Genomic DNA, 20,945 nt, shown 5'->3' with positions numbered 1-20,945 from the left:
TCAAGACCCTAATCCAGTCAAATCACTCTGCCAAGCCTTTCCTCCGGGCAATGCCAGGTGGCAGACTATGCATACATGGACCATTGTCTTCTCATCACTGGTACTCAGGATGTGCTTATCTGCGCATATCTCCAGCTCTGCATATTCCCCCCCTCCCTCCTCCATATGTTAATCCTGTGTAACCCAACCTCTTCTTAATGTATTCATGATGTAATCTGTGTAACCCAACCTCTTCTTAATGCATTCATGATGTAACTGGGATGTATTTTGCACTGTATTCTGGGACATGGAGGGAAGTTTCAAAAGTTCATGTCACCCCTTTCTCGCTGTTCAATCTCGCCTTGAACCTGTTGCGCAATAAATTTGGATCTTCTGCAGTTTGCTCCTGTCTCTGGCTGAGCTCATTTTCCTCCGCAGGGACCCGCGGACTTAGTCCGACGAGCTGGGTGGCAGAGCAGCCTCGCACCCAGATTTTAACATAACATCCTTCTCCAACTCCCAACTGACTTCCCAACAACTCTAACTCTAACTCCTCCCCTTGGGTTCCCACTGGCCAATCACTTCACACTCATTTAACCCTTTCCTTATGACCCACCTAGGAGGGCAAAAATGCCACAGTATGAAACTTTGATGCATCCTTGGGCTCCTCTGAACAACCTATCCATTGAGCATTCATCCTGATTTGCTTGCACAAAGCTTATGCAGTAGTTAGACCAGAGGCCCCTCTATAAACATCCTCCCCTCCCCCTTTTTGGCATACATTTTTATTTATTTTAATACAGACAGAACAAAGAAACATATCACAAAGCTGCGCTGTGGATCAATGTCAAATATAAAGCTTTTAACTTAAAAAGCGGGGAGAATGAAAAAAAGGCAATAGCACAAGATACAGATTAGGAAACACAGGTATCTCCAATATCAAGGGATTACAATTCGGAGCTAATTTATTTAATCTGTTAGGGGGAAGAGATATCAAGAGGCCTGAGGTGCAGGACAACTATTGAATCAACCAGGTGGAGGAGAATGTCTGTGTGTCATTGACAAGCATAACAGAACTGTGCCACACTGAAGGAAATCTGTTTTTCTTGCTTTGACCTTTAATAATTCGCAATTTATATGCTATTTTTTTCTAAGAAGGCTATCTCCCAAACTTTCAAATACCATGCTTGGAGGACGGCACCAGCAAGGTCTTTTCCTTTTTTATATATATATAATATTTTATTAAGACTTTTACATAGAAAAAGAAAAATACAAAAATAAAGAGAAAAACAAGTAAAAACAATTCCATTTTCATAGTATTTCTTACATTTGCTTGTTTCCCAGACTTCCCCACACCTCCCCTCTCTGTATTCCAATTCAAATATTTAATCAGCAAATCCCTTCCCTCTGTCTTATCTTAATCTTTATCTTAATATATTAAACCTTTAATTCTTCATCTTTTTAACCTTCGAATTTTCCATGCTCCTTCACCACATTATTACCAATAACCTTTTAACCTCCATCCGATGTCATTCTAACATTCATCAGCAAGGTCTTTTCCCAGCAGACATCCTTTTTATTGTGCGTTGATGTTGGTTTGTGCTTATAATGGTATTTGGGAAGTCACATGTGACCCCACTTTCCATACTGTTTGCGGCTGCAAATGTTCCAGAGTGGACATACTACTTCCTTTCTGATCAGTGCCCATCCCATAACTTCCTAAAATCCTGCAACTTCTCATTTCACAATTGTTCCAGGGCTTGTTTGTTTAGTCCCAGTTTTGTTGCGGCTCCAAACGGCAATGGTGCAAATAATATGCTCTCCCAAGTCCACATTCCCAGCATGTTCACACTCCTGGCTTTGTCATGTCCACAAAATGGAAGATGGCATGATTCCTAAGGATGTGCTCTACGGGGAGCTGGCTTCAGGCACCAGGCCCATTGGCAAACCAACTCTGTGTTACAAAGGTGTCTGCAAATGTGTCACAAAGGCTGGCAACATTAACTTTCTCTTTCCCCACAACACAACAGTAGCAATGGGTGGATTTCTCTATTTCAGTTTCTCATTTGTTCCATCTAAAGTTCAGTTCTCCAAATTTCCACATTACAGTGGTACCTCGGTTTTCCAACGTAATCTGTTCCGGAAGACCATTCAACTTCCAAAACGTTTGACAACCGAGGAGCAAAGGGTGGTCTCCAAAGTCAACAGAGAAAATTGAAAAACATGCAGCAGAAGCCGTTCGACTTCCGAGGCGCATTCAAAAATGGAAGCAATTACTTCCAGGTTTCCGGCATTCGAAAACTGAAACTTTTGGCTTCCGAGATGCTCGAAAACCAAGGTACCACTATAGTTTGTGGTTGTTGTTTTTGAAAAAAAAAGCCCTCAAGAAAATACATCAGCATTTTAGTGTGACTTTCCCCTACTACACAAATGTTGCTTGTGTGCAGTTTCCCCCAATACATACATTTTTTTGCAAAGCAATTCCCCCCTAATATAATGCGTTATTGTTTCCATTAATATATGCACTTCAATGTACACTTCACCCTAGCGTATGCATTTTTGTATACATTACTTGACTGGGGAACAGCGCAGCAAAATTCTGAGAAGCGCAAATTTCAAGGGATGGCTGTTTTGCGAAAATGTGAATTAGGCAGGTTCGCCTTTAAATGCAAACTGAATCGCATTTCCCCCCATCCTTACTTGACAACAAAACTAGGGCTTCGGTTTGTTCTCGTTTGCAAAGCTCAGACTGCAAGGATCAGACTTCTTGTGCCATAGCAATGTCTGGAATCTGGCAGGGTGATCAGAGACCAAATTACCTAGAGGAAGGTTACATAAATGTGCCGCAGCTGAATATTTTCATTTTACTGCATCACCTCAGTTCCTAGGATGGGACTACCCTGCGGGGCTGGATGCGGATCCTGGAAAAGTACAGACAGAGTGATGAGGAAGTTAGCAGTATTCTTGCCCCCCCCCCCCCTTCTAAGGGTGCTGGCTGGGTCATAAAGCAACTGTCACATTGCATTAGTCTGCGAACTGCTTCTCTCTACACATGCCAGCGAAGGCAACTGCAGCACTGTTTGTGAGCAGTGAGAGATCAGTGCCTGTTTGTTCATCAGGCAACGCTCCCTCCCCACGAGACCCGCACGCTTGCTTCTTTCGCATGCAGAACGAGGTTCTTGTGCGCAGCAACCACCCGGTCCCTTGTGGGTTTGTGATCTTGTGCAAAGAGATTCTAGAACACGTGCGGCAACTGCGCATTGAATTACCCTAAATCCAGGCTGTTTCTGCGCCTACATTTCAGGAAGGTCTCCCTGCTGCTTGCATATTGAGAGGCAGTGTGGTGTAATGGTCAAAGAATCAGACTAACGTTGGGGAGAACTGGGTTCAAATAGTCACTCAGGCAGGGGTGCCAACTTGAATAAAATACAGGGTGGGAGCAGGCAAGTCCCATCCTGCATAATCAATCACAAGATGTGGCCGCGAACACCATTTGAATGGCAATGCCCATCAACTTGGGGGAGGGGCTCAGATATTTTATTGGGGAGGGGGCAAAGGGACCTTGGCCCCCCAGGAGTTGGCTCCTATGCGCTCAGGGCCCTTCCAGACTGTCAATGTTTTCAGCTGGGATTCCGTCACCTTCCAGCAAATTACAACTGATGGGATGGTTGTGCACAACAAACCCACTTTCCTGAAAGTTTTTTGCAACAAGGAAAGTGGCAGGAAAATATACCCGGGAAAATACGAGATAACACCTTCTTGGATGCAGCCTCATCTAACCTCCCCACAAGCAAATCAGAATGAATGGTCGTTAAATAGCTAGTCTCATCTGATCTCCCTGCAAACAGTCAGGATGCTCAATAAACAGGCCAGTTGATGTCCCAGGGGGAAAATGGATCTACTGACAAACTGGAACGTGTCCAGAGGAGGGCAACCAAAATGGTCAAAGGCCTGGAAACGATGCCTTATGAGGAACGGCTAAGGGAGCTGGGCATGTTTAGCCTGGAGAAGAGGAGGTTAAGGGGTGATATGATGGCCATGTTCAAGTATATAAAAGGATGTCACATAGAGGAGGGAGAAAGGTTGTTTTCTGCTGCTCCAGAGAAGCGGACACGGAGCAATGGATCCAAACTACAAGAAAGAAGATTCCACCTAAACATTAGGAAGAACTTCCTGACAGTAAGAGCTGTTCGACAGTGGAATTTGCTGCCAAGGAGTGTGGTGGAGTCTCCTTCTTTGGAGGTCTTTAAGCAGAGGCTTGACAACCATATGTCAGGAGTGCTCTGATGGTGTTTCCTGCTTGGCAGGGGGTTGGACTCGATGGCCCTTGTGGTCTCTTCCAACTCTTCCAACATTATGTGTGTGACAAGAAGCATTCCTACCAAATCACATTACTGGTCTGCCCAGGGTGCATACTGGGAGAGATGGAGCATGCAGCCCTGAACACAATGGTGACTTTTGGGCTTTGTATTCATTATCCTCCTCCAATACTCATTGGTTGAGAGGTCCACTAATAGCCTCTTACCTACAACCCCAGAAGATCCTGTGTCAAGACCTAGGCAATAAGTCCTGCTTGCTTCCTTCCTTGCTTGCATGTGTTTTATTCTCAACACAGGAGAGAAGCTCCGTGGAAATGAATTAACTGTAGAGTCTGCCTGGAAAAGGACCATCTCTGATGGAGTCTTCATAATCATCAGCAGCATTAGCAATAAGACAAAAGCTGTAAACAAGCTGGCTGCAAAGGAGCTCAGCAAATTGGTCTCAATTACTTGCCTATCTTGGGGAGAGAAAAATTAAAGTGGCCTTTTAAGTGCAGAGAGACGTGTTGAATAGAAATCCATAGTTATAAATTAGAACAGCAGCACATGGTCGCAAAGAGAAAGCAAAGAGGTAATATGCTCTGTGTGTCCCTTGCATTGCTTAATAGAGCCTGTAGCAAATTGCATTCCATTCTACAGGTAAATGGTGTTTCTTTTCTCCCCTTCCTATTTTTGCTCACAATCATTGGAGCCAATTTGAGACTGTTGCTACTTTGTGGGTGGGATTCAGTAACGTAGTGACAAATTTAGGTTCCTCGGTTGAAGTGGCTTTGGCGCTTTTGCATATCAGACAAGGACATTTTGCAATAAGTAAGGGGGTGAAAAAATGCACTACAAAGTGAGGTATAACCATCCCTTGATGCAATGTCGTATAACCTTTGCTGATTGTTGTGGCGATCACACAGGGTCCCCGGATGTTTCACCGTTTATTGATCTCTGTGCCACCACTTTATTTCTCGCTGCCACCACCCAGGCCCTACCTGGTACAATACTGAGTCCAGTCAGGGTTAAATTGGAACATAAACTTCTGTTTATTTATTGCAGTTTAACAAGTGTGTGGTTTCATAAACAGTATCAGTCAATTACATTCATGGGGTGCCTATCCAGACCTATAACTTCCGCTACCTGCTCTCACTCACTAAACCACCTCTCAGATATTTACTTGTCTTCCTAGCCCCTAACTGTTCCTGACTCAGCTTATTTCGCTACACTAACTCAACCTCCCCACAGACTCTCTCCCAATTCACTCCCACTCCAACCAACCTCCCAATGAACTCCTCCCTTTGCCCCTCCCAGAGCTGGTTTTATAGTCCCTCTGACTCCACCCCCGGGTCCTGATTGGGTAACCTGTTTAACTATTTCACCTCCAGCACTCTCATATATTAACGTCACAATTGTTAGCTTCAAAAACGATGCAATTAGTGATCTTAGTACTACCAGTGGCAGCACCAGAAAAAAAATGGGAGTAGGGCATAGAACTGGCAAAGTTGGAAGGGACCACATGGATCATCTAGCCCTCTGCAATGCAGGAATCTTTCACCCAAAGCAGGACTCGAACCCACAGCCCTGACATTAAGAGTCTCATGCTCTACCAACTAAGCTATGATATCCTTCCTCCTACCTCTCTTGTGTCATATTAGGTTTTGCAGCTGAGCTCTGGGAATGGCTGCTTTCACTTTGGGGTAGAGTTTCTAATCAGCAAAGAGCAGTACGAATCTCCCAGGGTTGCCATCCCACTGGTCCAGTGACTGAACCAACCTGAGGCTCATTATCTTACACCTGGCTCTCTTGGGTTCCAGTTTTCCTGCGTTTAGAGCTGTGTAAGTGTCCCTTTTAAGGACCTGCTATCTAGTACAAGCTGGGAGCTGGAGTGTACCTGCTCCTTTCATGAACGCATCGGTGCATGAAAGAGGATGCCTCCAGCCAGCTGTTGAGTTGGATTAAGTTATTCATCCCTAAGACGTCAGGCTGTTTAGCAATTAATAATGAAAAGGCATTGCGTGCATTAGAATAACCGCTATGGTTCTGCAAGGGGGAAAAAAGATGCAAGAAGTATTATCTTAGCAAATGCCCTACAGCTTTGTGGAAGAGCAGGGAGAATCTTCCTGGAGCTCTCAAATCAATACCCACAGTAACAATGACAGGTTGTGCTCTTTGAATGTTCAGAGTTGCTCACTTCTGAATTCTGCAGTTTAATACAGAGCACCCATCTGGTCCAGTTTCGTTGAATGTGTTTCAGTTATTGGGGCTTGTGGAGAAGGTATTTGGTCAAGGCCAGCTCTCCGTCTTTGCCTATTATGGCAACTAACAGTGAAAGAGTGAAAGAGTGAGAAGACTCCCTGGAAAAGACCCTGATGTTGGGAAAGATGGAGGGCACAAGGAGAAGGGGACGACAGAGGATGAGATGGTTAGACAGTGTTCTCGAAGCTACAAACATGAATCTGACCAAACTGCGGGTGGCAGTGGAAGACAGGAGTGCCTGGCATGCTGTGGTCCATGGGGTCACGAAGAGTCGGACACGACTGAACGACTAAACAACAACAACAACACCACTGAAAGGGCAGTTGGCTGGTCCCAGGAAGCTGTAAATGTCTCCATAAAGAAGCAGTTCTTAGAGACCTGTACTCAAAAGATGTTGACAACTACAGCCTGGTGGCTAAAGGCTTCTCTAGATGTCCTCCATATTGTGCTTTCATGATGATTGGTTCTCATGATGCTATAGGGACATTCACACGTGATGACGCTTTCAACACTTGTTGCACCTGCAGAGGTTTTGGGATGGTCCTATTGCTTCATTTCCAATCAGTGCATGTCCTATAAGCGGGCATGGTGGGCATAGGTGCCAACTCTATGAGGCCCTGGCTCCTTTGCCCCTCCAAAAAATATTTAGGTCCTAGAGCCAGTGTGCTTAAAAGCTCTCTTTGTGTTGGGTAACCCCAAGTGGATGAATGCTTGGCCTTTCTCCAGCAAGGCCTGCTCAGTGTGCCAGCTCTGGCCTCCCTCTCATTGTCCGCCTTATTGAAGGCAGGCTGGCTAGCTGTGAGGTGGCTCCAAGAGCAACGTGCTGCTGACCAGATGCGAATTTTGTGTGTCCGTGTTACCCGTGGAACCGAACCCCCATGTAAGATGCTGGTGTGCTGTGCAACCTGCCTGTATTAGGTACCTTAGGAGAGCCAGTGTGGTGTAGTGGTTAAGAGCGGTAGTCTTGTAATCTGGGGAACCGGGTTCGCGTCTCCGCTCCTCCACATGCCGCTGCTGGGTGACCTTGGGCCAGTCACACTTCTTTGAAGTCTCTCAGCCCCACTCACCTCACAGAGTGTTTGTTGTGGGGGAGGAAGGGAAAGGAGAATGTTAGTCGCTTTGAGACTCCTTAAAAGGGAGTGAAAGGCGGGATATCAAATCCAAACTCCTCTTCTTCTTCTTCTACCTTAGGCCAAAGCATCATTTCCATGATGATTTATATACGTGTGGGTATAAAAGACTATTTCTTTCTCTTGCAGGGTTACCTCTCAGAAGGGCTGGTGACAAAATGGTATCGATCTCCTCGCCTGCTGCTTTCACCAAACAACTACACCAAAGCAATTGACATGTGGGCAGCTGGTTGCATTCTAGCAGAGATGCTGACAGGAAAGATGCTTTTTGCTGGTAGGTCTTCAGTTCTTGCTGGTAGGTCTCAAATTTTCTTATTTCCTTCCTTCCTTCCTTCCTTCCTTCCTTCCTTCCTTCCTTCCTTCCTTTGGTGAAGAGAAGCTTGTTCAAATGCAAGAGCTCAGCCGTGGACATCCATTTAGGCTGAGTGTAAAATGCTGAGCGTTTCAGTTGGCTTTCAGATTGCCAGGTATTTTGCAGGTATGGTTCAGTTGTACACAGTCGTACCTTGGTTGTCAAATGGAATCAGTTCCGGAAGTGTGTTTGACTTCCCAAACGTTCGCAAACCAAGGCACGGCTTCTGATTGGCCCCGGAAACAATACAGACAGCCGAAACAGATGTTCAGCTTCCAAACAACGTTCGCAAACCGGATCACTTACTTCCGGGTTTGTGGCATTCAGGAGCCAAAACATCGAAGTATCAAGGCGTTTAACAACCAAGGTACAACTACTGGTGAATTTAGATTGCGCAATTGAATCCGGCTGTCTTGTGCAACAAACCACTTAAGAAACCAAAACACCCTGGATTTTTTTTGCAGATTAGGAATGTGATGGGAAAATATACTGGAAAGTGTGGGATAATGGTATAGAGAATTGAAAGTGGGATTGCGAATAACTGCCTGGATAGCATCATGAGCACAAATCATCAAGAATGCACAATAGGAAGGATGCCTGGAGGGGTCCAAAGTGCTTATAAAAAAATAACCTGGCGAGAACAGGAAGTTTCCCCACCTGCTGGAAGGCTGTTGTCCGAGTCCATCGCCAGCAGCTGGAAACAGGGCCATCCATATTTGTTCAGGAATCGAGTGCACCCCCTGATGCTACTTGACAAATAAACATCCCTCCTTTTCAGTTTGACCCGACAGCCTTTCTTTCATCTCTGCTTTCATGGTGGTTATTATTATCCTATCCTTGCCCATTATTTGTTTTGCAAGACGGCAGGATTTTGACACTCTGGGTAAGCTGGCCGCATGCAGCTTTCTCTAAATAAATAACAAGGTTCATTAATAATGGATTCTAACGCTTGGCCTTCCAAAATATTTCTGCTCTGAAGACCTGGTAGCGTTTGCTGTGCATAGACTAAGGCCTTGTCCACACTCCTGTTTGCCCTGCACCTCGGGGTTTTCCACTGGCCCTGTGCTTTCTAAGCATGGGTCTGAGAGGTTTTGCCTTTCCCTCACTGCTTCCCCCCAACCCCCTCCCCACTTTTACAACGATAGTTCCATATATTCCAAGTTCCCTGTTTTAAGAGGGATGGCCCCACTTTCTTTGAAGACGCCCTGGGCTCTGCCTTTGTCCTGGGGCACCCAGGTTTTGAGTGACAGGTGGGATTTATTACATGTTCTGGGATTATTATTTTTTTATTTAATCATTTTTTCAATACAAACAACAACAAAAAACCCATATACAACAAAAACCACAATAACACTAATAACAATTCAGATTTGAGTACTGATATACCTACAACTACACCTTTTTAACAATATTTCCCCACCTCTCCTCCCCCTACTTCCCACCACTGTCCGCCTTATCACTTAAGTATTCCTTCCAGATTTCTTCATTCTTAATTTGCGTCAATATGCAATTCGTTCGTAGGTAACTAGTCTGTCCATATTGTCAATTCATGTGCTCAGTGGGATCTTTTTGTCCTGGGGCACCCAGGTTTTGCGTGACAGGTGGGCTTTATTACATGTTCTGGGATGTGTCTTTTGAGCACAGGTTAGGTAATTATGACTTGACAGTGTGGGAATGTTCAGGGAGGCAGGAGAGGATATATTGTTTATTAATATCCTTCCTAACTTTCGTTAGCAAGTTCCTTTACTTAGCAGAGTTTACATTCCCCTTTTACATGCACAGCAGATAGCTGCAGTGGCGTAGCGTGGGGGATGCAGGGGCGGCGGCCGCACCGGGCGCAACATTTGGGGGTTAGGGTTAGGGGGCGCAAATCCACAGGTTAGGGGGCGCAAATTACTTGCCTTGCCCCGGGTGCTGACAACCCACGCTACGCCACTGGATAGCTGGCTGCAGGCTTGTGTAAGCCTCTCACTATTATACAATTCAATCTGTCTGAGATTGAATTGTACATTCCTGGTAAGCTCACATGAATCCCTCTTAAAAGAATAAAGACGCCACAATCTTATTTAAAGTCAATAAAAGAAGTTTGCTTACCTCAGGAAGAGCACAGTGTGATCCCTGAAGGCAGACTTAGTTACAAATAAGTACATGTGGATCTACCCCATATGGGGGAATAATCCCAGTGCTTTTGCTAGCTGAGAGCTAGCAGAGCAGTCCTAGCTAAAAGCTGGTTGAACGTAGAAGGAAGTGAAAAAGAGAGAGGTGTGCTGCGTGACTCGTCCTTTTGTTACCTGGACAGGTTAGGTCACGCCCACCTTCTATCACATGCAAAGGAAGGATGCTCCAGCCAGGAGGAACAGGAAGTTTCGACCGGCTGGACCAAACATTCCCTCACATGTCTTCTCTATGTCTTCCCTAGCATTACAAGGAATGTTGTGTTTGGACTGCTCTCAGTGGATTACATCCCACAGAGAGAAGAAATAACGTCCTTTTTAATTTCAGTCTTCTTTCATGTAATCTCACCTGACACGTTGATCTCATTTTCAAAAGGCACCGCTGAGCGCCGTGAACCACTCATAAGAGACAACAAAACCAATAGCTCAGTGCCGAATCCAACATTAGTAATATTCAGAGCAGACTCATTGAAATGAATGGACATGACTAGCTTATTTCCATTAATTTCAGTGGATCTACTCTGGGTAAAATTATGTTGTATACAACATAGGAAAAGAGGAAAAGAAAACATAGAGATAAATTAAAAAAAAACGTTTGTAAAAAAAAACACACCAAAAAAACCTAGAAGCTTTTCTCTTGGGAATTATAGGGATGAACTACCTAAATTGTATAGAAATTTACTTGTGTATTTTACTTGCTCCAAAATGGAAAGAAGTCCCAGCAAAGGAAGAATGGATACAAAAACTTATGGAGTATGGAGAAAAAGTGAAACTTACCAGAAGAATAAGAAATCGAGATAACAAACTTTTTGTAAAAGAATGGAAATGTAAACAGATAAAAACACTGGCAGGAGTATTGTAATAACCTGCAGCTACATAAGAGTGTGTGTGTGTGTGTATGTATGTATGTATGTGTGTATATATATATATATATATATATATATATATATATGAGATAAATAAATGAGTAAGTTAATTTGGATATGCAGAAAATATTAAAAATAAATTTAAGGAACCACAGAAAGAGAGGGATGGAAGTCAAGTTTTAAAATGCTTGTAAAATCAATGAAATGTATATATCTGAAAAGTATAACTATTTTTTAAAAAAACAACAACAACCATAAATACAAATTCCAGCTGCATCATTAACAATAGGCTTCCTGAATAAGGAGACTTTTCATCTGATGGTGGAAGCTAAAATGAGCAGGTGCTGAGTAGAATCCTAGAACTGTAGAATGAAAGGGAGCCTCAGCGGTCCTCTAGTCCAGCCTCCTTCACTGCAGGAATTGTAGCTAAACAGCTTAGGTCCATGAGTGGTCAGTGCAGCCCAGAATGCCCTGCCCAGGCTCCTGGCCTGGAGGTTGATTGTATGGTCACATAGTTCTCCAGGCAAATATTCCCTGTACCTGGAAAAGTAGCTTGCCACGCTAGTCTAGACTCTGTCTCTGACACCTAATTTTGTATGTGCAGGGATTTTGTGGAGGAACATTCAATCTTGTGAGTCACTGCTTTTGATGTGCATTAAGTAGCGCAGTCCAAACGCACCGCTGGGAACAACGAGTGCAAAACTCGGGTGATGGCTTCTGGAGTGGTAGATCAGAGTTGCCACTGGCCTGCCGCTTCATAATTTGGCTAAAACTGTTGCAGAGAGAGTTGTTTTGAGCTAAGGGATAAAAGCATAGCTGTCAAGCGTCCCTTATTTGGCGGGACAGCCCCTTATCTCAGCGCCATGTCCTGCTGCTGTCCCTTATTGATGATGTCCCTTAAATAAGCTACTGAAGGTAATGGGGACCTTTCTATGTCCAGCTGTGCTTTGTCAACAACAAATTGTTGCTGTTTTTTTTGTGTTGAATATATGCTATATGGTAATTTATGGACCTAATAGGTATCTAAAGCCATTTGCACGCAACAAAATATGTATTTTGTCAAAGTAATTGTTGATCCCTTATTTGGCTGTTGATCCCTTATTTTCGAGGCCGCTGGTCCCTTATTTTCAAATCTGTAAGTTGACAGCTATGGATAAAAGAAGAAGAAGAAAGTACTGCTAAATCTATTCTGGGCGGGATTTGGTTTGTTTGGGGCCTGGGGAGAGGGAGACAGCGTGTCCACACATTCTTCCACACCCCTCCTTGCAACCCCCAGCTAGGACACGTACAATTAGAGCTGTTGTTTTACAATAAATAGTCAAGTGCTTTCCAGTCGTGCTGAGTATGTGCTTCTCCACCCAATTAAGCTATGGGAAGCAGGGGAAGAGGGGTAGGGATGGAAAATGAGTCAACTGATTCTTTGATCACAACATCGGTTCCCTCCTGTGAAAGAGCGAGGGGGGTGGGTTGGAGAATGCAGGACATAGCAAGGCGATGCGTTGAGCTGTGTATCAAAATACTGACCTGACCAGACTCCAGGATGTCAGTGCAAATCTGCAGAATATTCTTATGCAAGAACTGATCTGCGCCCAGCAGTTTCTTCAGACAATAAATAATGGTGAACACGCACAAGTGCGGCCACGCCATAGATTTGTCCAAAGTTCTCCAGACTTACTAGTGTCTAAAGATATATGTAAATAGTAGACACGTTTCTCTTCTAAAGGCTACACCAAAATTAGGTACATGTTAGGAGCATTCCCACCAGGGACGCGGGTGGCGCTGTGGTCTAAACCACTGAGCCTAGGGCTTGCCGATCAGATGGTCGGCGGTTCAAATCCCCGCGACGGGGTGAGCTTCCGTTGCTCAGTCCCAGCTCCTGCCAAACTAGCGGTTCGAAAGCACATAAAAGTGCAAGTAGATAAATAGGTACCGCTCCGACGGGCATTTCCGTGCGCTGCTCTGGTTTCGCCAGAAGCGGCTTAATCATGCTGGCCACATGACCTGGAAAAACTGTCTGCTCACAAACGTCGGCTCCCTCGGCCAGTAAAGCGAGATGAGCACCGCAATCGCAGAGTCATCCGCGACTGGATTTAACTGTCAGGGGTCTTTACCTTTTATGAGCATTCCTACCTTTATAGCACCTTGCCTTCTGTGGCTGGTGTGGGCATATGCGTACCTTTCAAATGAACAGTGCAAGGGGGTTTCTAGATGACCTGTTCAGAAGGCATTCATTCTGACTTATTTGCACCAAGTTTGCGGAAGATTATACAACATCACGTCATGCAATTGTTACCCTAACCTTCCTAGTGCATTTCCCAGTCGCTTTCTTTAGAGCAGAAAGTCTGATTGTTTTTGGAAGCAAGTTTCTTGCATGTCAAATCCATTTTGGTTGGGCAACCCAAATTTGCTGACGTGCAGCTGAAATTCCACCGGCAAATTAGCCTTGATGTAACCCAAGAGGCTATTGTCATGGTGTTCATTGGCAGAGTGTGTACTTTGCAAGCAGACAACCACAGATTTAACCCCCAATGTCTCCACTAAAGGATCTCTAGGAGAAAAGTCAGGATGGTGTCTATAATGGCTTTCAACCACATGCATAGGTACCATAATTTTCACACATGACTTTACCATGTGTACTGCTCCCTCACCTGATATATTGGAGTCAGACCTATTGGGTGATCAAGCTCAGCATTTTCTACACCTGTGGGTAGTGGCTCTCTGGGATTTTAGGCAAGCCCTATGTGGAGATGTCAGCAACCTGGGACCTCCTACCTTGAGATCTACTGCCAATCTGTCTTGTCCATACTGGACTAGATGGATCAGGTATTGACCCCAGCAAAAGATGGCTTCATTTGTTCAGAAATTCAATATATCGGCACATACATGGGCCCCTAACATTGTACTTACCTTTACCAGGGATAGCTATTGCCCCTTATTCCATATGCATAATTGCTGCTGCGTATATGTCATGGTTAAAGGGTCTTAATAAAGCTGGTCCATTTTAGCCTGTCCTCATGAAATCATAGAGCTTGAAGAGACTAGGAGACTATCAAACCCAACCCCTTCTTCATGCTTCATTCCCTCCCATCTTCAATTAACTCACATAATCCACATTTTAAAGAGGGCGACCTCATTCGCTAGCATGCGAGAGCGCTGAGCCACTTTCAAGAGATGAGACCCCAACCTAATTCCTGCATGGCTGTTGGAAGTAGGCAATTTCAGCTGCTAAAATAATCATGAACGCAGATCTGGAGTTTGTTAATTATTTAGGCAACGTTAATGAGACTCCAACACTAAAAAAACCAGCCCTCTGTTGTGGTAGTTATGCTCTCAGTCTGACCTGGACATCTCTGGCTAATGGTCCTCAGAAATAAATGCACAAAGTGATCTAATGAAATGCACCCTATGTTAAATTATTTTGTTTTTGCTGTAAACCTCCTTGCTTTACTTTTTGTCCTTCAGCTATTACTCTTATTAAGTTGCACTGATAGCCAATTCTGAACATTTGGTGGTAGCGGCGGGGGAGAGAACATGCATAGATGGTCTTCTTTGCAGCAGGTGATTGTGGACCTCACAGTGTCCACACGATGTCACCTTCATCAAAATGCCATCCCATGTGATTTCCCCATCTAATCTGGATTTATCATTTCTTCAGAAAATCCAGTAAGTTAAACAAACAAACAAACAAGCCAGGGCAACGTTAAATGCAGATAAAAGGAGTGGGAATGGAATGGAATTTTTATGAGGGTGATGTTGTGTGGATGATGTGGAAAACTTGCAGGCGTAAGCAGCACCATATCCACAACAAGTTGCTTTGTGGAAGCACCCAAAGGACCCTCCCCCCCCCCAATTTGTTATCTCCCTTAACAAAGCCTCTCTTCTGAACCACCAGTGGTGACTGGTGCCCATTGCAACTTGTGGGGCAGATTGAAGGGAAACCAACAATAGGCAGAGCCACAACTGTCCTGCTTAGAGGTGCAAGGCACACAAACAAGTTATTCATTGAATTGTTATGGAAGTTGCACAGCCATTCGGTGGACTGTGCTTAGATCTCTTAGCTGTTTGTTGTGGCACAAAAAACTGTTGTCTTCTCCCACCTAGTGGCAAAAAAGAACCATGAGCTTATAGTCCTTGTCTCTGAGAGTTCTTATAGAGCATTCATCCACATTTATTTCCATTAAGTTTGTGGGGAGGTTATATGATGCCTGCTGTTTACTGAGCCTTCAGCCGATTTGCGCGTAGGATTTAAGACACAGCATCAAGAGATTGTTATGTCACACATTATAGTATATTTTTCTGCCACTTCCCTTACCTCAAAAGAACAAAAGGAGCAACAACTATTTTGGGAGGCGTGAGTTTCTTGTGAAAGAGCACCAAACCCACTTAAATCGTGCAACTGAACTCTGCTGGTATAGACCTGAATCTTGAGGGCATAGCTACACTCCAAGTTTTGAATTGGATTTATCTCCTTCTGACTCCTGCTTCCAAGGAAGCTGAATGTTGGAGGATTTCAAAACAGATTTTTTTAAAAGCACATATTCACGCAACACATAGTTAAATTGTGGAACTCACTCTGAAAGGAGGCAGCAATGGCCACCAACTTGGATGGCTCTAAAAGAGGATAAGAAAGTCATGGGGGAGATGGCTATTGATGGTTACTAACTATGGTGGCTAGACTTTGCCTCCACAGCTGGAGGCCGTAATGCTTCTGAATATCAGTTGCTGAAGACCATAGGATGGGAAAGTGGTCATGTGCTCGGGTCCTGCGCATGGGTTTCCCACTGGCATCTGGTTGGCCACCATGAGAACAGGATGTTGGACTAGATGGGCCGTTAGCCTCGTCTAGCAGGTTCATCTTTGGTTCTTATAGTATACCTGAAGGAGCATCTCCACCCCCATCGTTCAGCCCGGACACTGAGGTCCAGCTCTGAGGACCTTCTGGCGGTTCCCTCACTGCGAGAAGTGAAGCTACAGGGAACCAGGCAGAGGGCCTTCTCGGTAGTGGCACCCGCCCTGTGGAACGCCCTCCCATCAGATGTCAAGGAAATAAACAACTGTCTGACTTTCAGAAGACATCTGAAGGCGGCCCTGTTTAGGGAAGTTTTTAATGTCTGATGTTTTATTGTATTTTTAATATTTTGTTGGAAGATGCCCAGAGTGACTGGGGAATCCCAGCCAGATGAGCAGGGTATAAATAATAAATTTATCATCATCATCATCATCATCATCATCATCATCATCTTATGTGCTGGCCTGGCTGGTAAACGTGCTGGCTAAGCAGACACCTGCAGTCAGCTGTATTGAAACCTCCGCTCATCAGTTGGTTCCCTGTGGAAAATGAGCTAGTGAAGCAGATCCGTCCACCCACCCAGTTCGACTTTGAGAGGTGGGCAGGACTGCCCTCTTCTCAGTCACCAGACACCATCATGGAGTCAGATGATTGACAGGTGGGTGACTTTGTCCACCTATCAAAGTTGAGGAGGGGGCAATAAAGGTCTGACATGCCAGCTCCCAAAAATTCTGTACTTCTCCTGTAGTACTAAATTTCTGTTCAGAATTGCATCCTACCCAGCCCCATGTGTTTTGAAGTGATATGAATACGTCATTTTTGCTCTGTGGTGGCTCATTAGCACATGCCAAAGCTATCAAGTGGTGGAATGCACACCTGAGCAAGGCCAAAGGCCCCAGAGGTCACAAAGCCACCCTTATGAGCAACGTTCTTTTTGTTCGTTTAGGAAGCCACGAGCTGGAGCAGATGCAGCTCATTTTGGAGACCATCCCTGTTTTCCACGAAGAGGACAAGGAGGAACTGCTCAAAGTGATGCCGACATTCGTCAACAGCACCTGGGAAGTGAAGAAGCCGTTGCGGAAGCTCCTTCCTGAAGTGAACAGCAAAGGTAGAGACTCGGTTCCACATCTGCTCGGATCCAAGGGTGGATCTCCTTTGCTGGAAAGCATTTGGTTCCTAGTGGGGCTGTCCCAGAAAAAATGGGGCATCCTGTTTTCTCCTGTGAGAGAGCACGGCGGCCATTTTGGGCACTGTACTCTTGTGTGATTTCAGGCTGAGCTCTTGCCCTGAAGTAAGCACTTTTCTTGTACACCATCCCAAATGTGTTTTTTGGGGTGTCGTACTGGGGGAAAAAAGAGGGATGTGGGTGGCGCTGTGGGTTAAACCACAGAGCCTAGGACTTGCCGATCAGAAGGTCGGTGGTTCGAATCCCCGCAATGGGTTGAGTTCCCATTGCTCAGTCCCTGCTCCTGCCAACCTAGCAGTTCGAAAGCACATCAAAGTGCAAGTAGATAAATAGGTACCGCTCCAGCGGGAAGGTAAACGGCATTTCTGTGCACTGCTCTGGTTTGCTAGAAGCGGCTTAGTCATGTACGCCGGCTCCCTTGGCCAGTAAAGCAAGATGAGCGCTGCAACCCCAGAGTCGGCCATGACTGGATCTAATGGTCAGGGGTCCCTTTACCTTACTGGAAAAAAGTGCTTGGGGGGGCGCACTCTCATGTGGGTCATGTGACCCGTGTGGGACTGCAGCCCTGGAAGATGGCATCCTGTTGTGGCAAAAGCCTTGGAGGATATGCTTTCTCAAAATTCCACATGTGCCCACTGGGTCAAAAAAAGAAAAGAAAAGAAAGGCAACCTCTGGGTTAGGGACATTAGGGCTTACTTCTGAGTCGACATGTATAGGATTTTTTTCTCTCATGCTTGTTAGACATGACTCTCTTCAACTGTGACTCCTGTCCTTTCTAAAAATAAGTAACATCCCCAAGACTCACCGTCCTTCCAAAGCTTGCACAACACTCCCATTAAATATAATTAAGAGCTTTACATCTAAATCAAGGACAATTACATTCAATAATTAAATAGAAATGGAGCTTAAAGGTGAAGTCTTTATCTGATTTCAGAGTGACTGTTCTTATCATGCATATAAGTGTTCCCAGTTGACTCTGTCTTGGGGACTAAGAACTGCTGGCCTGATTGTATTAACTTGCCCCTCACAGCCATCGATTTTCTGGAGAAGATTCTGACATTCAATCCCATGGACCGGCTGACCGCAGAGATGGGTTTGCAACACCCTTATATGAGTCCCTATTACTGTCCTGAAGACGAGCCCGTTTCTCAGCACCCATTCCGGATTGAAGACGAGATTGACGACATTTTGCTGATGGAAGCGAACCAAAGCCAGATGTCCAACTGGGACAGGTACATTAATTCACATGTTATTCAAGTGTTCTGCTGCTGAGCTGCTTCTTTTGCTCCTTTGAGTCCAGTTTCCGAGATTCTCAGGCTACAATCCTGTACTGAGCTTCCTTGGAGAGTAGGGTTGCTGGAGAATTCTGATGGAAATGGTAGTAGAACCATTAGCTGGAGAAGTTTGGAATAGCAGTGGCAATTTGGCCTTGCAAGGATAGTAAGCCCATTCAGATGACCGGCTCTTGGAGACCAATGGAAACTGAGGGGTTCCTGACTGCTCTGGAGGATCTTCTAGTGGAAGAAGTTGGTGGTTCTGCTGAAGATGGAGTGGGTGGGTGGTAGAACCACTTCTGAGTGTCTTCTCTGGCTTTGTGGAGCCCTGATAGCTTCTCAGTATTCTGGAGAGCTTCAGGCTACGAAGCAAGCTGGACAAAGACTAGTACACAAATGATGCAAGTCTCACTCCAAAGCTAATAGAACGATGGTTAGCGTACATAATTATCAGAATAGAAGGCTCATTTTGCAGCTTGCATTGTAGTAGCCGGTCAGTTGGAGTTATTTCAGATGGTCCAAAGGTTACTGACAAAGCAAAGCAGGGAGCTAGGGCCCTTCCCAATCTCTGGGAAATATATTCAGTGAAAGTAAATAAACAATTTCTAAATTTGCTTAAATGGGAATATGCGCCTGACACTTAGTTGTGCGTCTAACGTTGTTGTCACTTCGAACAAACAGGTACCAAGTCAGCTTATCCTCGGATTTGGAATGGCGGCAAGAGAAGTGCCACGATTTGGAGGAGGTGCAACGAGATCCCAGAGCGGGATCAGAATCCATTGCTGAGGAGGCTCAAGTGGACCCGCGCAAATATTCCCAGAGCAGCTCCGAGAGATTTCTGGAGCAGTCGCATTCCTCGATGGACCGAGCCTTTGAGGGAGATTACGGGCGGTCATGTGATTACAAAGTGGGGTCGCCTTCCTATTTGGACAAGCTCTTGTGGAGGGACAGCAAGCTCCATCATTATTCAGAGCCCAAGCTCATCTTAGACTTGTCCCACTGGAAAAGGGCATCCATTGCACCCACGGCGGAGATCGCCTTGGAGGAGGAACCATCCAACCTATTCCTAGAGATAGCCCAGTGGGTTACAAGTACCCAGACAGGACTTGAATGCCCAAATCCTCTCCCAGAGATCCAGGAGAGGAGCCTACCATCTTCTCCTCACCATCTCCACAAAGAACCCAAGGAGGTCGGCAGCGAAAGCGACCCCCAGTTTGACTTGGACGTCTTCATTTCCAGGGCATTGAAACTTTGCACAAAGCCAGAAGATCTGCCTGACAACAAGCTCAAAGACATCAACGGCGCATGCCTAGCAGAACACCCTAATGAGATTGTACAGACGGAGGTGTACCATAAAGAGAGGTGGTAAAATAATAATAATAATAATTAAACGTTGCTGCTGGTATTCGTGGCTGATTCCTTACAAATTCTCCAGTCTTTGTGCTAATTACCCAATGCTGAACAGTAACCAAGGTTTGATCGAACGTGCTTGGTACCCAATGTTACTGAAATGCCTTTTTTGTTAAGGGCAGGTAGAAAACCAGGTCCCTTCTGATGCCTTGAACGGAAAAGGAATCCAGAGGTGTGAATGAAATTTTAGGGGTTTTACGCTGCCTTAACAATCTTGCCTTGTACCTCCAGGGGTGTGTTTTGGACATGAGTCCCCCATTGCGGAGGTGTTCTGGATGTTAAACTCTTGATCTTACAGAGAGAGGCTGAATTGGCATTATTTTGAGAGTCATAGATAGGACTTGAAGCCCCTGCTCCTTTGATAACCGGGCAGCCTGGTTTTTAGTGACCTCATGATTTACATTGGTATGACACTTTGAGAGCCCAGAGCATTTAAGGGAAGGGCTGTAGCTCATTGGCAGGACACCTGCTAGGCATGCAGAGGGTCCCATCTCTGGCACCACCAGGTAGGGCTAGTAATGTCCCCCTCTAGACAATACTGAGCTAGATTGACTTGGCAGCTTCCAAGGTTCCTCTGTTCCACAAGGTTCCTCTTGTTCTAGCTTGGGCAGGTTGGCTGGTAGTACTCTCCTGATATTACAGCTAGACTTTGCTTCCTAGTTAATTGGTGACTGAGCTGAGAGTCGGAATGGGGATCTCTGGCTTGTAGTTCATGCTTGCAACCACCACACGAGCACACTCTCTTTGTCACACTTAACGAGTGGAAAGGTAGGGCTTCTCCTGAGACATATTTTACCATCATTCCTTGGAAACAAAACCGCCGTATAGCTAAATCAGTTTGAACATCGCAACCCTAAGAACTTTAGGGCACAACGTTTATTTGCTTGCGCATCGCTCTTTGTCGGATCAGGGCAAAGGTGTCAAGATGCTTGTCAGCCTCATAGAATCATAGAATCATAGAGTTGGAAGAGACCACAAGGGTCATCGAGTCCAACCCCCTGCCAAGCCTCTAACCTCCCCTTGCCGTTCACATAGTACCCTTAAGTCCCCTGTTCTTCCCAGCTCTCTGTGTGTTTGCTTTTTGCTTTTTTTTGCAGGGCATGCGTGCCTCATTTGTGTGTGTGTGTGTGTGTGTGTGTTTATTTGTTTTGGGAGATGTGTCTGTGTTCTGCCTGGGCTTTTTAGTGTACGTGCGTGCAGGGGGTTGAGCATTGCCAGTTTGGAT

The 20,945-nt window shown here is 45.2% G+C and overlaps 1 protein-coding gene across 6 annotated transcripts in view; it reads left to right on the top strand.

Moving 5' to 3' along the window:
• Window positions 1-19,715, top strand: part of MAPK4 (mitogen-activated protein kinase 4) — an 84,406-nt gene extending 64,691 nt beyond the window's left edge. For 2 of the 6 annotated variants that reach the window (XM_083402920.1, XM_083402919.1), the window contains 4 exons: window positions 7,799-7,943; window positions 16,797-16,958; window positions 18,067-18,268; window positions 18,992-19,715. In XM_083402920.1, coding sequence (XP_083259046.1) covers window positions 7,799-7,943; window positions 16,797-16,958; window positions 18,067-18,268; window positions 18,992-19,679 — 1,197 coding nt within the window. In that variant the 3' untranslated portion in view covers window positions 19,680-19,715. Of the gene's footprint in view, window positions 1-7,798; window positions 9,816-9,964; window positions 10,952-16,796; window positions 16,959-18,066; window positions 18,269-18,991 lie in introns of those variants that run through there. The other 4 variants (XM_083402917.1, XM_083402918.1, XR_014502791.1 and 1 more) reach the window with 2 other exon arrangements.
• The last annotated feature ends 1,230 nt before the right edge of the window (window positions 19,716-20,945 follow it).

Source organism: Podarcis tiliguerta (assembly GCF_965153285.1).
Source record: "Podarcis tiliguerta genome assembly, chromosome: 11".
NCBI lineage: Eukaryota > Metazoa > Chordata > Lepidosauria > Squamata > Lacertidae > Podarcis > Podarcis tiliguerta.
This window is presented reverse-complemented; position numbering and strand designations above follow the sequence as displayed.